Source organism: Hyaena hyaena, unplaced genomic scaffold, assembly GCF_003009895.1.
Source record: "Hyaena hyaena isolate Hyena2069 unplaced genomic scaffold, ASM300989v1 scaffold_841, whole genome shotgun sequence".
NCBI lineage: Eukaryota > Metazoa > Chordata > Mammalia > Carnivora > Hyaenidae > Hyaena > Hyaena hyaena.
Genome location: NW_024081474.1, coordinates 349158 through 368404, shown reverse-complemented (window position 1 = coordinate 368404; position 19247 = coordinate 349158). Strand labels below are relative to the sequence as shown.

At 47.6% G+C, this 19247-nt stretch overlaps 1 protein-coding gene across 5 annotated transcripts in view; it reads right to left on the bottom strand.

Moving 5' to 3' along the window:
* The window catches only part of GOLM1 (golgi membrane protein 1), a 57664-nt gene that overhangs the window by 30562 nt on the left and 7855 nt on the right, over positions 1-19247 (bottom strand). For 2 of the 5 annotated variants that reach the window (XM_039219802.1, XM_039219803.1), the window contains exons 2-4: positions 16013-16094; positions 14678-14826; positions 12718-12897 (exon numbers count right to left, since the gene is read on the bottom strand). In XM_039219802.1, coding sequence (XP_039075733.1) covers positions 12718-12897; positions 14678-14806 — 309 coding nt within the window. In that variant the 5' untranslated portion in view covers positions 14807-14826; positions 16013-16094. Of the gene's footprint in view, positions 1-12717; positions 12898-14677; positions 14827-16012; positions 16119-19247 lie in introns of those variants that run through there. The other 3 variants (XM_039219801.1, XM_039219805.1, XM_039219804.1) reach the window with 2 other exon arrangements.

Below are 19247 nucleotides of genomic sequence, written 5' to 3'. Positions count from 1 at the left end.
CCCCCCCCCCCCCCCCCCAGCATCTGTCACAACTGCCTTTTAGGTCAAACCCACACAGGGACTGCAGTAGTCAGGGTCAAAAAGAACTCCCAGGAGGGCCTGAACAGGACTTGTCCCAGGAAGTCCAAAGGTTCCTTGATGCTTCTCCAGCAATTGACTAAGGCTAAGTCCACAAACCCTGGATTTGTCAGCAACTGCCTGCTGCCCTCTGGGTCCCTTCCCCCTGGAGCAGCTCCCATTCATCTTGCCCCTCATACCTACGCCTCAGCTCATCCCACTTTCCCATCCCAACAGCAGCTGGGAAGCCAGGCCTGGGTAGGAGAGCACCCCACACGGGGGTGGGGGTGGGGGTAGGGACTGAAGATCTCCATCTCTGTGTTCAGAGGAAGACAAACACCCGTGGCAGAACAGACGGCACCAGCGATGTTCTTCAATCAGCCACAGAAACCCCGCCACTGGCCCTGCGGGGCTGGCATGAGGGGCTGCAGAAGCCATGGGCCAAGCCCCTCCTGTGGGCATTGGTCCTTTTGTTCCCAAATGGGAATCTGCACAACTTCTCCACCCTCACCTGTGGATAAGGCCATGACTTTGCAAATTCGGACTTTTTGCAAAGAGGTGCAAACAGATACTGGGGGACTAGAGAGAAAGGAAAAAAAGGATGTAATTGGGGTCACAGAACCCACACGCTGTTCCTAAGCACAAATAATCCCAGAGCCCCACTTGTCAGGCCAAAGAGAAAATCCATGAAGAGACAGGTAGGTCAGGTGTCCTGTATGTATTTCATAGCAAATGCATGTCCTGCAGTGCAGCGTCAAGAAGTTCAGAGGCGAACATAGGGTCTAGAGATGCTGCGTCTCCAGCCAGACAAAAGCCAGCCACCCCCCAACACCTGGCACCATAAGGAGGATGGAGATGCTCCTTCTGGGAAGAAGCCAAGTCCGGAGCCGGCACCTCCGCAGACACAGGAGAGCGATGCACTGAAAACGCACCTGCTCACCGCCGTCCCCCTCCCTGGTAAGTCCGCACTGTGCCTTCTGCTGGAATCAATCCCAGGTCCCTTCCCTCGGGGGCAGGAGGGAGGGGACGCCCCTGCAATCCAGGGACAGTGCAGAAAAGGGAGTCCGTGGGAGGGTCACATATTCTGTGGTTTCTCCTAACACATACTTTTCTAGCGTGGGAGATAAATTACTCGAGTTTAATTATGAAGCTGTCTGAAGGCTGCATCTAGCCAGCAAACCAGAGAATTTACAGTCCGAACAGACCCTTTTTCCAGGGAGACAGAATTCCGATGGACTCCCTTTCCCAGTGTTCCTGCTGCTGCTGCACAGGCCTTTCCACAGCCCAACTGTCTCAGGGCCTGTGGACGCCTCTCCCTGCTGCTCACCTCCATTCTGCCTCCTCCCTGCCCTGCTCCCTGGTCCAAGCGGGCCCCCCAGGCCCCAGGCCTGCCTTTCAAACCCCCAGAGAGCCGGCTGCTTTGTTCTACCAACGGCTCAACCCATGTGATGGCTCCCATCCTCAAACTCAAGTCCAAGCTCTTGAGTGGTTAAAAGATCCCTCTTAAAGGGGTGTCTCTGCTCTATCTGCCCAACGCTGCCCACCCCCATGGTCAGCCACCAGGGGCTGCTCCCACCTCCCCACACCCTGGGAGAGACACAGGCACTCCAGGTGAAGACAGGAGGGGACTCTTCCCCGGCTCATGCAGTACAGAACAGGGTCATCCTGCCCTGCCTGTCCAGAGGACGTGGCAGACTGGCTTCTCCGTGTCTGCGGCACACAACTAACTTGTACTGTGCCTTCCTGAATAGCAAAGGCTCTAACACGAAAGTACATCTCCCAGACTCATTCCCCATGGGATTTAGATTCCAATGGGAAGCATTCACTTGACACTGAAATGCTGCGCAGTTAGCGGGCTGTAGGTACAGAACGGAGCAAGAAGCGGGGTGCCCCCGGCTCTGAGCTAAGGCTGCCACGATCCAGCCATCCAAGAGGCCCCCCCAGGATGAGATGCTCCTCCAGACCGTTCCCTCTCTTCTGTAGGCACCTACTTCCCTGCACTAAACTCTCTCTGCTTAAAATAGTTAGAATGGTTTCTCTGTCTGCAACTGGGCCCTGACAGACCCACTTACTCATCTGTTCCCTTCACTCAATGGGCAGACAACATACACAGCCTACTCCACCAGTGGGCACATGCCCAGCGCCTGGCAGAGTAAATACTGAATGGACAGACAGAAGGCTGACATGGGAAACAGGAAAGCTGTTCTAGAACACTTGATTCTTCCATCAATCACAGCGACGAAAGGGTATAAAAATCAAAGAAACTATTTTTATCTGTCCAAGTCCACTCTGGTCCCCCAAGAAAACTATCCCTCTGAAAGAAAATCACCATGCTCTCAGGGGCACAAGAAAAGCCACCCCAGAGAGAAAAAACTGGAACATTGAATGCTCTAAGAAAGTTTAGCAGGGTGAAGCCCAGGTGATGGAAAGCCCCAGAAACCAGAGCCCAGCCCCACAGGCCACTCTGCAGGTCTGGGAGCCAGCGCATGACCTCTCCGGGTCCGGTCCACACCTGTGGCTCAGAGCTAAGGATGGGCACCTCCAGCAATGAAGGGTGCGCCTGTGTGTGAAAGCACTCTGAAAACCCGGAAGCAGGACAAATGACCAGACTTCTTAACGTTAGTCACTTCCTCTTTAGAAAGTCACTTTTAGAAACAAACTCAGTTACAGTGGAGAGGAATGGCCCCAGCCCCAAGTTCAAAAACTGCACAGGAACCCACAAGCCAAACCACTGTGGCCCACCCGGCTTTCACTGCCCCACAGATCACAGAAACTCCTACTAACCGATCCCTTACAATAGCAAAGCCCTCTGAAAGGCAGCGTATTTTCAGACCACACACACTCTCAAATAACACTTTCTAGAGCCTTCCCCTGACCGCTTTACTGTGCAAGAGAGGACTGAAAGCTCACCGAGGAAGCTCACTGAGGCCACCTCAGTGCATGCATGAGTCACACAGGTGGGTGACAAAGGTGAGGCGAGCTGTCCCTGCAGCTTCCCAGCCACCTCTGTAAGCTTTTCTCTTTCTGGACACGCGACAGTTAATAGGTTGCCCGCATCCCCTCCTCAGGACCTCACTTAGCACTCTTGCTGTTTTCCAGGTCAGCTGTTTCCCCTCAGGAATGATGCAGGAACCTACTTCCACTACAAGTGAAGTATTATTCAGCTGATGTTCTTCCTGATGCAGCAGTGTTAATTTGCATATTTTGACAAATAAGTAAAAAGTCAAAATGGCTGCAAGAACAAGTGCAGCAAGGATGTCACAAACACAACTATGGAAAAGGACACTATTTCTGACTCACTAGCAGGAAGCTCCACTTCCCCTGGCCCAATGCCACTGAGTAATTCGGGTTCTGTGAGACTCCTCCAAGCAGTTTGGAGAGTAAGTGTAATCTGCCCCTCATGTGCCTTTAGGGCCACCTCATGGCTGTGGGGCAGCAACTAGCTGGGGTGGGGGTAGGGCACCGGAGATCCTGGTAGGTCCTCAGACCGGAAGACATCAATCAGCCTTCTGACAACAAAATAAAAGACTGGGCTAAACTACTCTGTGCCATCTTTAGGAGAGAAGCAGATCTTTGTAAGTGAATGTCCATTAGCTTTTGGCAAAAACTAACATCTGAGGATCTGTTTCTACTTAGACTTTTTAAATAACCTGTGTGAGGGGAACCTGGGTGGCTCAGTCGGTTAAGTGTCCGACTTCGGCTCAGATCACGATCTCAAGGTTCGTGTGTCTGAGCCCCACATGGAGCTCTGTGCTGACAGCTTGAAGCCTGGAGCCTGCTTTGGATTCTCTATCTCCGTCTCTCTCTGCCCCTCCCCCACTCACACTCTGTCTCTCTCTCTATATCTCTCTCAAAAAGTAAATAAACATTAAAACAAAAACACATAACCTGTTTGAAGGGCGCTTAGGTGGCTCAGCTGGTTAAGCATCAACTCTTGATTTCAGCTCAGGTCAATCTCACAGTTCATGAGTTCATGGCATGCAGCAGGCTCTACACTGACAGCAAAAAGCCTGCTTGGGATTCTCCCTCTCCCTCTCTCTCTCAAAATAAATAAATAAATGTTTAAAAAAAAACAAGCTGTTTGATATATAAAAATATATTCACCCATAAAAAACAAAAGTATTTCACCAAACACGTGGTGGCGGAAAAACGTGACCCCAAGGCCTTGATACTGTTCCCACAGTGCAAGAGAGGAGTGAAGGCTCCCACCCTTTTCAATTTGGGCTAGCCTTAGTGACATGCTCCTGGGAATGCCAAGGCAGTGACCCTGCTGACTTCTGAAGCAACCAATACAAGGCTGCTATAGTGGGTTGGACAGTGTACCCCCAAAATTCATGTTTACCCAGAATCTGAGAATAACATTTAGAAACAGGGTCTATGCCGATATAATCAAGGTAAAATGAAGTCATAAGGATGGTTCCCCGAGTTTAGCAGGACTCAAGAAGCAAAGTTAGAGAGACCAGAGGGAAGATGGCCAGGTAAGGAAGGAGGCAGAGACTGGGGCCAGCACACAGCAGGGGCCAGAAACGGGTAAGGAGGGATCACAGCCCTGCTAACACCTTGAGTGGAGCTCCCAGCTTCTGGAACCAGGAAAGGAATCGGCTTGGGTGAACTTGCTATGCAGCAGCCCCCGGAAACGAATACAAAAGGTGACAACCTCCTCTGGCCCAAGCCCTCCCTCCCTGTCAGGATGGCACCCTGGGAACCCAGGCCCCTTGCTTCAAGGAAGCCTCACAGCCATGTGGGAAAAGTAAGCGCTATGGTCTTGACCCCACCGAGGTCTTGTGTCACTGAACACCAGACATAGGAGGGAGGGAACCTTCAGGCGATTCTTCAGACACCCACACAGAGAAATGCGTAACAGAGACAATTTTCTACAGAGCCCTCCCAAACAAGCAAAATAAATGCCACCAAGGTTTTAAATCTGTTTTGCGGTGATTTCTGATGCAACAATAGGTTACCAGAACAACACAAGTCTACATAATCCCATTTACCTGAATGACATGGATATCTTCATATTCAAAATACAATCGCCTATACCAATTAGATATGAAGGGAGTCTACAAAATTCCCTTCAGCAAACATTTAGGAAGAATATTCTCATTTGGAAGTGGTCACCCCACAGCCGCTAAGTACATAAGGTATAATAAGCCAAGAGTTTCTGGGTTTTTAATGATGTGCAAAAACCAAACATGCTCAAATGTGTTTCTCATTTCAACCCCCACCCCTGCTTATTTTCATAGCATACTTACATTTACAAAAACTTGAATACAACAATGATTTTTTAAAGTTTAGATGTAAACCTGCATGTTTTAAAAAGAGTGTTGCAGGGAGGTTTCTCAGTGGTTATCTCTGAGTGATGGAAGTACAGGGGATTTTTTTTTATTTTCAAAACTGTCAGAATAACAGTATTTCTGTCATTTAAAGTTTATTTATTTATTTTGAGAGAGCGCGCATGCGCACATGAGGAGGACGGGCAGAGAGAGAGAAGGCGAGAGAGAATCCCAAGCACGCTCCGCACTGTCATTGCACAGCCCGACACAGAGCTCAATCCCATGAACTTTGAGACCCTGACCTAAGCCAAACTCAAGAGTCAGACACTCAACTGACTGAGCCACCAAGGAATCCCTTGATAATTTAAAAGACATTTTTGTTAAGGCTGACTTACACAATCATGTTTTTGTTTGTTTCAAAACCTGAATATCCCTTTCTCATATTGACAACTCATGAAGCAACTATACCAGAAGTTATAGAAGGAAACGTTAACACGCATAACTGCATTCATGTAGTCAAATCATCTTAACTATACCTATTTCTGCAACAGACTGGGAAGCAGAAAAGAAGGGAAATGAAAACAGGTCCATCTTCAAGGAACAGCTGAAGTCTCATGTGAAGTGTTTACCATCAAAAAAAATCAGGGCACGTGGGTGGCTCAGCTGGTTTGAGCATCCAACTTCGGCTCAGGTCATGATCTTTCGGTCTGTAAGTTTGAGCCCCGCATCAGGCTCTGTGCTGACAGCTCAAAGTCTGTAACCTGCTTTGGATCTGTGTCTCCCTCTCTCTGCTCCTCCCCAGCTCATGTTCTGTCTCTCTCTCTCTCTCTCTCTCAAAAATAAACATTAAATTTTTTTTTAAAAAAATCAGAAGCTTTGGTTCAAATGTTAAAAAATCAGTACAGAAGGGTGCCTAGGTAGCTCAGTTAAGTGTCTGACTCTTGATTTTGGTTCAGGTCATGATCTCATGGTTTGTGAGATCGAGCCCCACGTAGGGCTCTGTGCTAAAAGTGGAGCCTGCTTGGGATTCTCTCTCCTTCTCTCTCTCTCTCTCTCTCTCTGTCCCTCCCCTGCTCATGCTCTCCCCCACTCTCAAAATAAATAAATAAACATTAAAAAAAAGTCAGTAGGATTAATTCAAATTATCAAGACAGAATCTGACCAGTCAATGCTCTGGCCAACTGATACATGTAACAAACTTATAACCACTGAAATTCTTAATAGTGGGGTGAATGGGTCAAACAGGCGATCAGGGACTAATCAGAGAGCTCATCATGATGACCACCAGGCGATGTAAGGAAGTGGGGAATGTCTACACCTGAAACTAACACAATACTGTATGTTAACTATACTGGAATCAATATTTTTAAAAAGTTAGTAATAGTGACTATCTTTGGGCAGGAAGAGGGAAAAAACAGAGAGGGAGAATACAGGAGACCTTAACTTTGCAATATTTTTTGTTTTAAATAGTTTCTGGCGGAGGAGCACATAGGTATGAGCTTATTATTCTTTTGACTTCTCTGCATTCCTTGCTTTCAAAATAAAACTGTTCTATGTCTTAGTACAGCACCACAGCACAGCTATCCAGGGCTCACGTGAGGTTTCACACTGGCCCACCCATGCTGGGTGATGTGGGCAGGGGTGTCAGAGCAAGCCAGACTTGGTACTGAGGCCCTGCACACACAGCCATACTCCCACCTCGGGGAGCTGGCAACCTTGGGGGAAAGTAGCGAGCAGTAAGTTTCCAACTTGGCACACGTCCTAAAAAATTTCCAGGATTCCAGTAAACGTGGCTAAAGATGTAAGAAATATCTTACAAAAAAAAGTATTCACATCAATTACATCATAACAACACTGCTAAATCATTTTTAAAAAACTGTATCTCTTGGGGAGCCTGGGTGGCTCAGACGGCTCTTGATCTTGGCTCAGGTCACAATCTCACACCTCATGAGATCAAGCCCCGCGTTGGGCTCAGTCAGTGCTCCAGTACACAGCCAGCTTGGGATTCTCTCTCTCTTCCCCTCTCTCTGCCCCTCCCCCACTCACTCTCGCACTCAAAATAAATAAACTTACAAAAAAGAAAAACAATTGTATCTCTTAGTCATAATGCCCGTAACCTAATTTCCTCTACTTAAAATCATTTCATTGAGGAAGGGTCAAAGAAATAAAAATAAAAACCCTGATAAGGCAATTTTATTTTTAAAAATTCAATACTGCAAAATGCCCAGCATCTCCGTCATCGGTCTCCAGATAAGCTACCAGCATCACAAGGACCAAGCACTTAGAAACAACTGTGCACATGCACAGTGTGTGCACCACCTTTTGAAAAACTTCAATTTTCTCTGAGGGCCAACATCCAGAGACTTTGACCCAGTGTGTTTTTAAGAACCTGTTATTTGCCTGCATAAGCTCCCAAGTGATTGTGATATGCTACCTGGCAAGGCCTGGTTTCTCGAAAACAACTTCCGTAACAAGTTCGTTCCTAAGTGCCAACTTGATAAGCTCAACTGATAATTCTCCATAACCGATACTAGTGAGTGACAGGCGCATTCATAGGGAAACTAGTCGCCCGATCACAAGGTGACCTCACCTCCCAAGGCCCAATTCTTTTTTTTTTTTAATGTTTATTTTATTTTTGAGAGAGAGAGAAAGAGCGTGAGCAGGGGAGGGGCAGAGAAAAGGGGATACACAAAATCTGAAGCAGGCTCCAGGCTCCAAGCTGTCAGCACAGAGCCCAACACAGGGCTCAAACCTGTAACCATGAGATCATAACCTGAGCTGGAGTCAGACGCTTAACCAATTGAGCCACCCAGGTGCCCCTCACAAGGCCCAATTCTGAACCAAACAGAGAGAGGGGAAAGACACCAGAGAAGCAAAGGAGACCAAGCCTTGGCCCAAATGCTCTCCCACAGAACAGGACTACTAATCAGCAGCAGAACCCAGCCTTATTACCAGAGTTCTGCCTCTATCATTCACACCTGTGTTGTCCCATATTCGGCTATTTAAATGTAGTTAAAACTAAATAAAATTCAAACTTCAGTTCCTCAGAGCTACTAACCACAGTTTAGTTGGTCAACGGCTGTATGTACCAGGGGATCTATTAGACCACCAGATGACCCTCTATCATTCTGAGAAAGAGCCTCATTCCAATTCAAACTACAAGTACTACCTTCCTAACGTAAAATTAAAAAAAAAAAAAAAAACAGAGATAACACACTGGGGTGACAGACCAGCCCTACTTCTCTGAGAACTTCCTGGCCATATATGAAAGCATCAGGTATTTTTGCCGGAAAATTTGGAATGAGGGCCAAAGGAGAGCTAGCAGGAATACCACGGTCTTTTGAAGCACAAGAGATACATACAGGGTCCCATCACCTATTTCAACAACTGTGGAATCGGGCCAGACTTGTTTCCTGCAGCCCCACCATGCCCCCATGTTATTTAGGTAATGGGGAGCTCTGGAGGGCCGCACCCCCCCCGGCCCCCGCCCATGGCCCTGTGTCTTCACAGAGCCAAGGGCGGCTCACCTGTGGGCGGTCCAGGGTCTAGGCCTCATCCTGGGGGGTGGCTGTGAATTCTGTAAGCCTGAGTGACAATCTCATGAGGCCGTTGAGAGAAATACAGGGCACAATCCCTGTGGAATTCTTACCCTGGTGCCTGGCTAAGAAGAGACTCTGTGAATGTGAGCTCTCGTCACTGGTGTGGTGACTGTCACTTATTGCATTCTTCCTGTGGCCCAGCTGCTTTGTTCACTCTCCGTTCTCATGTACACCCCAGCATATTTTTAATCCTTTCTTAAAAGCAGGGTAATTTTGTTTCATGGTTTCAATCTGGGGGGAAAAGTCTTACCAAAAAGAACAGCATTACCACTACTGATGCTGGGGTTTACTACTACCCCTAATTCTGTGCTATTATTGTTAACTATGATCACTGGGACTAGTTGTAATAACACTAGCTACCCGGTTTTGAGCTTCTAGTCCATGTCAAGCATTGTGTTAAGCCTTTCATAAATATTATCTCACAGAATCCTCACAGTCACACTATAACGGGGATTCTGTTGTTATTCTCACTCCAGAGCTGAAAAAACAGGCCTAGAGAACATAAGTGATTTGCCTGATATCATGGAGCTAAGGAAAACAGGATTTGAACCCAGGTCTGCCTGACTGAACACCCCATGCCTTTTACCACCACACTAAGCTATAACTCAGATCCTCCTAGAAGTAAGAAGCTAGCCCTCGCGCCCCCCAAATTAAACAAACTTTATATCATATATTCTAAACGTTAAAAACTTCAAATGAAAAGTGACTCTTATTCTTCCCCAGAGGCTGGCTGGCTGTTTTTCACATGCGTGTTTCATCCTCTTTACTGGGACTCCTCAATTTTCAGTATCTACCATTAAGTTGTTAAAAAAATTTTTTTGTTTGTTTTATTTATTTTTGAGACAGAGACAGAGCATGAGTGGGGGAGGAGCAGAGAGAGACACACAGGATCTGAAACAGACTCCAGGGTCTGAGCTGTCAGCACAGAGTCCGACGTGGGGCTTGAGCTCACGAACCGTGAGATCATGACCTGAGCTGAAGTTGGACTCTTAACCGACTGAGCCACCCAGGTGCCCCTACCATTAAGTTGTTTATTGCAAATACAAGAGCCTCCCCCCACCTTGAATCCCCAAACAATTCTTGAATTGGGTGTGGGGCAGGACAGCTAAGACCTTGCATTATGCCCCCTTTTAAAAAGAAGCCGTAAAACTGAAGTATTGAGAACTAAGGTGAGGGGCACCTGGGTGGCTCAGTAGGTTAAGCATTCAACTTTGGCTCAGGTCATGATCTCGTGGTTCATGGGTTCAAGCCCTGCACCAGGCTCTCTGCTATCAGTACAGATCCTCTGTCTCTGTCTCTGTCTCTCTCTTCCCCTCCCTTGCTTGCGCTCTCTCAAAAATTATTAAACATTTAAGAAAAAAAAAAAAAGAACCAAGGTGAAAGAGTCACTTGGTTTCCGGCCGGAAGATGTTCCCTCTCATTTCTTCCTATATTGGAAGAGCTTTCCAGGAACTCCAGAGCTCAATCATATTTCAAACAATTCCAAGTTTGTGACTGAAATGAACCAGCATTTCTATCTTGAGGACTCACCTGTGGGATGATGCTTCACTGACTGCATTATCTAGAAATCTCTGTGACAAATGGTTTTATGCAGCACCTTCTTTGAGGAGTGTGCCCACCCTATACAGGAAGCCTAGTTGTTTGCAGCCCATTTTACAGAGGTCTGGAGCCAAATTAGTGTGTGCACACACTCAAGCAGAATGCCCACAAGCAGAAATTAACCTGCGACCTCTTTTCCTTCTCCCCACCCAAACATGCACCCACACTTTCATGCAACAAACAGAAATAACTCAGATGTTTGGAGGAGACTGAACACAGTGAGATTATCACTCCCAGAATTTTGGATTTCACAGGCCAGTAAAATTTCAAAAGCACTTGGTAGACTGACGGAGTTAAGAGAACAAAGATATTTACATTAAAAGGGTGCTGGGGTGGGGGGTACCTGGTTGGTTCAGTCATTGAAGCATCAGGCTTCAGCTCAAGTCATGATCTCACAGTTTGTGGGTTCGAGCCCTACATCAGGCTCTGTGCCGATAGCTCAAAGCCTGGAGCTGCTTTGGATTCTGTCTCCCTCTCTCTCAGCCCCTCCCCCACTCACTCAGTCTGTCTCTCTCCCCCTCTCTCAAAAAAAAATGAATAAACATTAAAAATGAATAAAGGAAAAAAGGACACTTAAGAGCAACAACCAAACACCACACATGGACACACACCCATCCTACCTTCCATTGCTACCATTTCAGAAAGAAAAACTTCAAAAATAAAAACATAGAAAGGCCAGAGGCTCAGAGTATAAGACCAATCTTCCTAAGGAGGAGAGTTCAAGACTCAGATAATGACACACAGACGTACACACAGAAGTGCTCATGCAGGCAGACAGATGAAATGTCCCCCTTATCTTTCCTCACTCCCTGCACACAGGAACAACTGCTTCTAGACCCCGCTGGGTGCTGAGGAAGCACTCAACGGGCCGGACAGTCCCTCCCACCTGACCCTGGTCGGACAAGGAGCCCATCTCAGCCCAGTCCTCTGGTCCCTCCCGGGTCCCCTTCCGGCCCAACACTCCCCAGTTCCCACCACACACTTCCTTCCTGACCCACCAGAGGCCTGAGGGCCGAGACCTTCTCTGCACATCAGTAAAGCCCATAAGGAGTTTCTGCACACTCTATTCCTGGAGAATGAACTCGTTCTTCCCGAAATCCGCCTTAAGGGGTTCTGTGTCCACACTGTGAGGGATGTCTAGGTCCTATTCTAATCAGTTCCAGGGGATTTAAGGAGCATAAATAGTGCCACCCACCTATAAGAGAAGTTAAGAAAAACGAGGAAGCACTTTACTACAACACTGAAAATGGAAAAATTTCCAGAGAAGAAATACACATTTGTGAATGTCGTATGTGAAAAGAGCATTTCTCTAAACCAAAACCGCAATGAGATATCCCCTCACACCTGTCAGTGGCTAAAATCAAAGAGACAAGAAACAACAAGTGCTGGCGAGGATGTGGACAAAGAAGAACCTTCCCACACTACTGGTGGGAATATAAACTGGCACAGCCGCTGTGGAAAGCAATATGGAGGCTCCTCAAAAAATCAAAACCAGAAATACCATGTGATGCAGCGATTCCACTTCTGGGTATTGACCTGAATACAAATATTGATTTGAAAAAATACTCTATGTTCACTGTAGCATTTATTCACAATAGCTGAGGTATGAAAGTAACCCCAGTGTCCGTGGATAGATGAAGGCACAGAGATGACGTGGTACAAATATACAACGGAATATTATCCACAGAGATGACATGGTACAAATATACAATGGAATATTACCACAGAGACGACGTAGTACAAATATACAATGGAATATTACCCATTCATAAAGAAAGAATGAAATCTTGACATTTGTAACAATACAGGTGGACCTAGAGGCTACTGTGCCAAATGAAATAAATCAAGAGAAAGATAAATATGCTTTATGATTTCACTTACCTATGGAACCTAAAAATAAAGACTCATAGACAGAGAACAATCTGGTGGTTTCCAGAGGGATAGAGGGTGGGGGGTGGGTAAAACTGGGGAAGGGAATGAAGAGACACAAACCTCCACGCCTAAAACAAATAAGGCAGAGACACCATGTACAGCACAGAAAAAAGTTAATATGTCACAAAACGATCAAGAGGCCCATTCCACATCATCACAGAAATCCCCACGTGGTCGCTCATTCTCCCATGGAGAGCAATTCGATGGTGTCTCAACTGGTACCTGGAGAAGCGAGGGGGAACCAAAACGGGCCTTGCCTTTTCATCCTGGTATATCTTGTTGACGCTCTCCAGCTGCGAGTCGTGGCTGGACTGGATCCGGTCCAGCTGCTCCCGCTGCTTCTCCAGCTCCCCCTGGAACTCGTTCTTCTTCAGCTCCACCGCGCCTCTCTCGGCGGCCGCCCTGCGGACCCTGCCCTCCAGCTCCAGGACCCGCGTCTACAGGGACACCACGGGCTTGTGAGGGAGAACCCCGCGCGGACCCTGAGGGCCTTCTCCCTCCCTGATGCCGGCACCAGGGCCCAGAGCCGGCGGGATGCAGGTGGTGCAGGGCCCCTCGGGCAGCCCTGCTGGACCTTCCCTCCCGGGTCCCCTTCCCAGTCGGACACCCCCGCTTCCTAACTGTGCAGATGCCTGGTGCCACACACCTTCTCTGGAGGTTCTGCAAAGCCCACATGGAATGTCTGCAAATTCTCTTCCTAGAATAAACCACTTCCTCCCAAAAATGGGCTTTAAGGGGTTCTGTCTGTTAAGAACAATACTGGAAGTGAAGCGTGCAAGACTATGACAGGGGTTTCTAGAGAAACAGTGTTATTAAGTAGAGGGATTCACTCCTCTGGGCTTCCTCATGGCCACTAACCTCCAAGGAAGTACCACCACACCCCTCCCAGGGGCTCCAGGAGGCTGGAATGAGGGAAGTACATAAAGTGCCACATGCTTTACCAGGTGCCCAAATATTTAGTTCCGTTTCCCTCCCTTGCTGACAGAGCACTTAACTCTTTGGCAGACAAAACCTCTGAAGACAAATTCAGTGCCTCAACACTGGACACCAGGCCCACATCTATTGAGAGAGAACAGCTCCAGTGGAAGATCAGATGAAAGCACCCCCCTCAAGGGTAGGCAGGAGTGAGGATGCTCAGATGGGATGGGGTTTCATGGCTAAGAGCCCAAGCTCTGCCACTGGAAAGCCCCCACACCAGCAGTGGAAAGACTGGGTTGGAATCCGAACTGCTCTTGTACTTTACATCTCTGTGCCTCGGTCTGCCCACCCAGGAAATGGGGAAAATGAAGTCCCAAACTTAGAGTTTGTGTACAAATGTATGTAAAGCACTGTTAACAAGTATTCTCACACCAGTTAACATGGCAAGGAAAACTTGCTTCAGGACTCCTGCCAACAGGAGTCATGTCTATGCAGTAGGGGAGAGACTGCTCCACTGTGAACACATCTAACACAGCTATGGGTTTAGAGCCAACAGAGTGAGGGGTCAGTGACTGGAAAGTATTAAGAGGAAAACATGAAGGGCAGGGGGGTTTCTTGCTAACAGGAGGCCAAGGGCTCAGACTTCAAGGAAGAGGGAGCAGGTGCCTGATCAGATATCAGGAGGTAGGGACGACTTAGCAGGGTTCTTCGTTAAGCGGGGTGGGGGCCCCACTTTCTGAAGACAGAAAGGGTGTGGGGAGGCCAAGATGGAGGCCTAGTGAGGAACGGGAGTCAGAGTCTGGTCAACAAGAGTCTCTGTCATTGCTTAACACCTGACTGACCTGCGATAGCCAACAATAAAAAAGGAAAGCTAAAATTCATATCCTTAAGCTGCCAGTAACAAGTGGTAGCTCTACACACACATTTCTCACACCCATGATGCAGGTACATTCCCAACACTGCTGAGACCCAGGGTGGACTGCGGAACTTGACAAGCTGTGGTCAGTATAATCAAGTAAGTGGCCTTCCCAGAACAGCCCCAGTGGCTTGACTAAAAGCAGAGAGGGGCAGCAATCCTAAATCACAAAGAGGTCCTCCCTCACCCCAGGGCACAGCTGGTGGGCGGAGTCCAGCCCCAGGCTGGGGGTGTGGATATGTGGAGGCCCAAACTCAGGGTACCGAGGGCACAAACCACTGAGCATAATGCTTCGGGGGGCGGTAAATGGCAAAGCCCTAAGACCCTACCACTTGGCAACTTTCAATACATTCGGACACCCATGCGAACAAACCAGCGGACACCTGGAGATCCACACTGCGGGAGCTGGCAATCCAGTAGTTGAAGCCCAGGACGATGATGCAGGCCACCAGGGCGGCCAGCACCAGGGGCGGCGACTTCATGCTCCTGCGCCCGTTTCCCAGTCCCATCATCTCAAAGGCTGGGTGAGAATCTGTCAAAGAAAACAAGCAAATAAGCCGCCACACCAGCAGTGCTGTACCCAAAGCAGGCCACGGCCACTGTCACAGCCAACGGGAAGGCGTTTTTGCCTTTAAGACGAGAAGCCATCCAAGGAGAAGACCACGTGGACAGCGCCCCGCCCCCCAGCCCACACTGGTGTGCGTCCCCCACCGGACCCCCCCGTTGGTGGGCCAGGCTCCCCAGGACAGGCCCATGGGAGGGTGCATCATCTTGAACACCCATCATCTGCTGGCTCGAGACCACGGGCACATAATAATTTCTTGTGCACCTCAGTTTCCTTCTCCGTAAAATGGGGATAAGTGTAGTACCTGCCTCTCCAGTACAGGCTGGGAATTAATCATCTCTGTAAACAGCAGTAGCAAATATTAAATGCTTCCATGCCACTTTAGGGGGGAAAATCCATTTCTCATTATTCTCCAAAGAGGCCTTTTTGATTGGAGTCTTAATAAGAGAGGGTTTTTCACGCTGGGCAGAATTACTAATAACACCCAATTAAAGCATTTGTCGAGCAAAGCCAGGAAAGAGCCTGGCACTGTGGATGCCTGCCGAGTAAGTCCCAACAGCGGTGGACCCCCACCCCCACCCCGCCCCTCACCCCTGCAGGGCGCTGCCAGCAAGAGGCGCTGGCCCAGACTTGCTCTGAATGCCTGCTTCTCTCTCCACTTATCAGGAGAAACACACAGCAGGACTCCCCTTCTCCAGAGAGACCCAGACACAGCTTACAGGAAGGGAGCCAGCAGCTTTGTTCCTGGGCTCCAGCCCAAGACCAGGTCCGCCTAGATACCAGCACTGGGCACAAAACACAAGGAAAGCCGACCTTTCCAGATAGCTTTGGTGAGCCAGATAAAACAGGACCTTATCAGAGGGAGGGCGGCACGCACAATAAACGGTATTTCTGAGAATAGGGACGTTTTTAAGCCAGGTGTGGGCCACAAGGGAGGTAGGAGGGAGGAAGGAGAAGGGGGGAAGGAAAGACCACGCGGGACTCAACCTCCAGGTTAAGTTGACGTGAGTAAGCACAGAGAGGAGCTGATGGGGCCGGCTGGCGCCCTAAAGTATTTCTATCGAAGTGTGTCGCCAGGAGACCTCTTCCTTCTGAAAAATTATTACTAGTGTGGGAGTCTCAATGGAGATAAATGTGCACCCTCGCAACTCACCCGAAATAAAGCACCACCAGAATGCTGAAGCTCAGAACTGACCTCAGCCTCTGCCGGGGCCTTCCTCACCAGCTTCTGGTCTCTCAGGATGAAAGCAGAAAAGAACTTTGTAAAAAATCGATTATCAGCTGCAATCAGCAAGCACTGTGCATATTAAAGGAGAGTAAAGCTCAGCAATCCTGAACTTCTGGAAAATTCTTCGTTGTCTGCCAATAACGTGTTTCCACTGCCTTATATCTGATTTCAATCACAACAGTCTTTTTCTACACGTTTTAAACTTTAAAAAAATAAATATAAAACTACAAGTGCAACTGGGGAGAAAAACACACAGTAAAGTATGAAATTGGAAGGTCTCCCTCTTCCCACCTGATATCAGCACCCCTCGTATTCAAGGTGCTGTCGACCCTCACAGGACACCACCACCACCTGGGGCCCAAGCACGGGCTCCACTCCTCCACTCCCAACTCAGCGGCTTTAAAGGCTTTTTTAATATTTTGGAGAGTGAAAGAGGCAGAGAGACAGAGGATCCAAAGCAGGCTCTGTATTGACAAAGCGGGGCTCGACCTCACAAACTGTGAGTTCATGATCTGAGCCAAAGTCTGATGCTTAACTGACTGAGCCACCCAGTCGCCCCTCCAATTCAATGGCTTCAGAGAAGGGCCCAGGTATTGGTATTTTTCAATCTTCTCAGGGGAATTCTAATACACAGCCACTCTTCCAGAGGTCATTCTAAATGTTTCGTAATGTATAAACGAGCAATGACATACAGATTTTTAAATGCAAACAAGATCATTCACACTGTTCTGTAAATGTCGTCAATCACTTAGTAATACACCTTTATCGTACTTTTCCTAGTGGCATATGATGGTGTGCCCTTTTCTTTTAAAAGGTCTGAATGCGGCACTACTGTGCCACGACTTATTTAACCAGTCTCCTGCAGAGGACCATTCAGGATTTTCTAGGCTTATTTCTAAGCATGCTGCCACGAACACCCTTTCACATCCAGGTCTGTGTCTGCAAACTCCTATCCAGGTGTGCCGTCCCTATCCACAATCCTGAAATCCAAAATGCTCTAAAAACCCAAAGGGACTTTTAAAAACTTAACCAGCAATAAAACCTGACCTGAACTCAGATCAAGGTCTGATCAGAAGTTCACCTGAAACTACTTACAGTCTTTATCTTTCTCCCTTCATGTGAATATTCATGTTTTGCTGCAGAGGGATTAGTGTCTGATATTGGGGTGCTGCTGCAGATCCTGCTGGGGCTGTCATGTAATAATATAAGCACATCTTATTATCCTCTGAATTCTGAATTCCAAACACAGCTGGCTTCCAGGGGCTCTGGGAAGGGAGGGTGAACCAGCAAGGAGCTTACTGGATGTAAGGCACTGATCAAGTGTTTCAAATACAGCACTCACTGAATCCTCCCATCAGCTCTGAGGGGGCCACTGGTCATCCTCATTTTGCAAGTGATGAACTAAATCACAGACAGGTGTAGGCAAATTTCAGTAAGTGGTACTGCTGGGTCATAGGCATTTAAAACTGATAAACCTCGGGGCACCCAGGTGGCTCATTTGGTTAAGCATCTGGCTTCAGTTTAGGTTATGATCTCATGGTTTGTGAGTTTGAGCCCCACATCACAGAGCCCTTTTCGGGCCCCTCCCCTGCTTGCCTGTGCACATGCATGCTCTCGCTCTCTCAAAAATAAATAAACATTAAAAAAATTTTATAGATCTTATTGCCTCCCAAACATTTAGCAAACTACAAAGGGCACATAGTGGAGACTCCTGTCAGACATCACTTTAGCCAGGTCATCAAGGTAAATGGCATTACTGAGCCACACTGACATCATATACCACCTAATACAATGCACTAGGAGAAAAGTTCAGGGGAACTTAAACTGAGGGACCTTCTATGAAACACCTGACCAGCACTCTTTGAAGTGTCAAGATGATGAAAAACAAGGAAAAGACTGACAAACTGTCAGAGACACAACAATTAATTAAGGCGACTGGGAACCTTCTGTACTGTTTTTGCAACTCTCTCATAAATCCAAATTCTCTAAAAAAATGTTTGATAGATCTCATTATATTGGCTTTCAAAGCAGTTCCAATAATTTACTCTCCCACTAGTATGAGAAATGTCTGTTCTGTCACACAATAACACACAAAATAAAACTTTTTAACCTTCGGCAATCATATCAGTAATGATATTTTAAAATACATTTCCTGGGGCACCTGGTTGGCTCAGTTGAGTATAGAATGCAACTTTTAATCTCAAGGCTGTGAGTTCAAACCCCAAGTTGGGCATGGAGTCTACTTAAGAATACATTTCTTGGGGTGCCTGGATGGCTCAGTCAGTTAAGCATCCGACTCTTGATTTCAGTTCAGTTTATCTCACAGTTTGTGGGATCAAGCCCCATGCAGGGTTCTGTGCTGACAGTGCAGAGCCTTCTTGGGATTCTCTCTCCTCTCTCTCTGCTCCTCCCACCTCCCCATCCTGGCTCGCTTGTTTTCTCAAAATAAATAGTTTAAAAAAATATATTTCCTGGGGTGCCTGGGTGGCTTAGTGGGTTGGGAGTCTGACTTCAGCTCAGGTCATCTCGCGGTCCGTGGGTTCTAGCCCCGTGTCGGGCTCTGTGCTGACTGCCAGCTCAGAGCCTGGAGCCTATTTCAGAGTCTGTGACTCCCTCTCTCTCTGACCCTCCCCTGCTCACGCTGTCTCTCTCTCTCTGAGAAATAAATAAAACATTTTTAAAAATACATTTCTTTAGGGGCGCCTGGGTGGCTTAGTCGGTTAAGCGTCCGACTTTTGCTTAGGTCATGATCTCGCGGTTCGTGGGTTCGAGCCCCGCGTCGGGCTCTGTGCTGACTGCCAGCTCGGAGCCTGGAGCCTGTTTCAGTCTGAGACTCCCTCTCTCTCTGACCCTCCCCTGCTCGCGCTCTCTCTCTCCTAGAAATAAATAAAACATTTAAAAAAAAAATACATTTCTTTAGTTAAAAGCATAAATGAGCATCTTTTCATTTATTGGTCATTCGAATGTTCATTTTGGTAAAATGTCTTTTCATATTTTCTGCCCATATTTAAACCTTGGTGCTCATCTTACTGAGTTATAAGAGCTCTTTGTTAAATCTTCTTTCATGGGACTACCTTTTTTTTCCTCAATTTTTCATTTGTTCTCTTTCTCTTTGAAATTTTTTGCCCTTCGTTTTTGGTTCTGGGTGGTGGTTTTATTT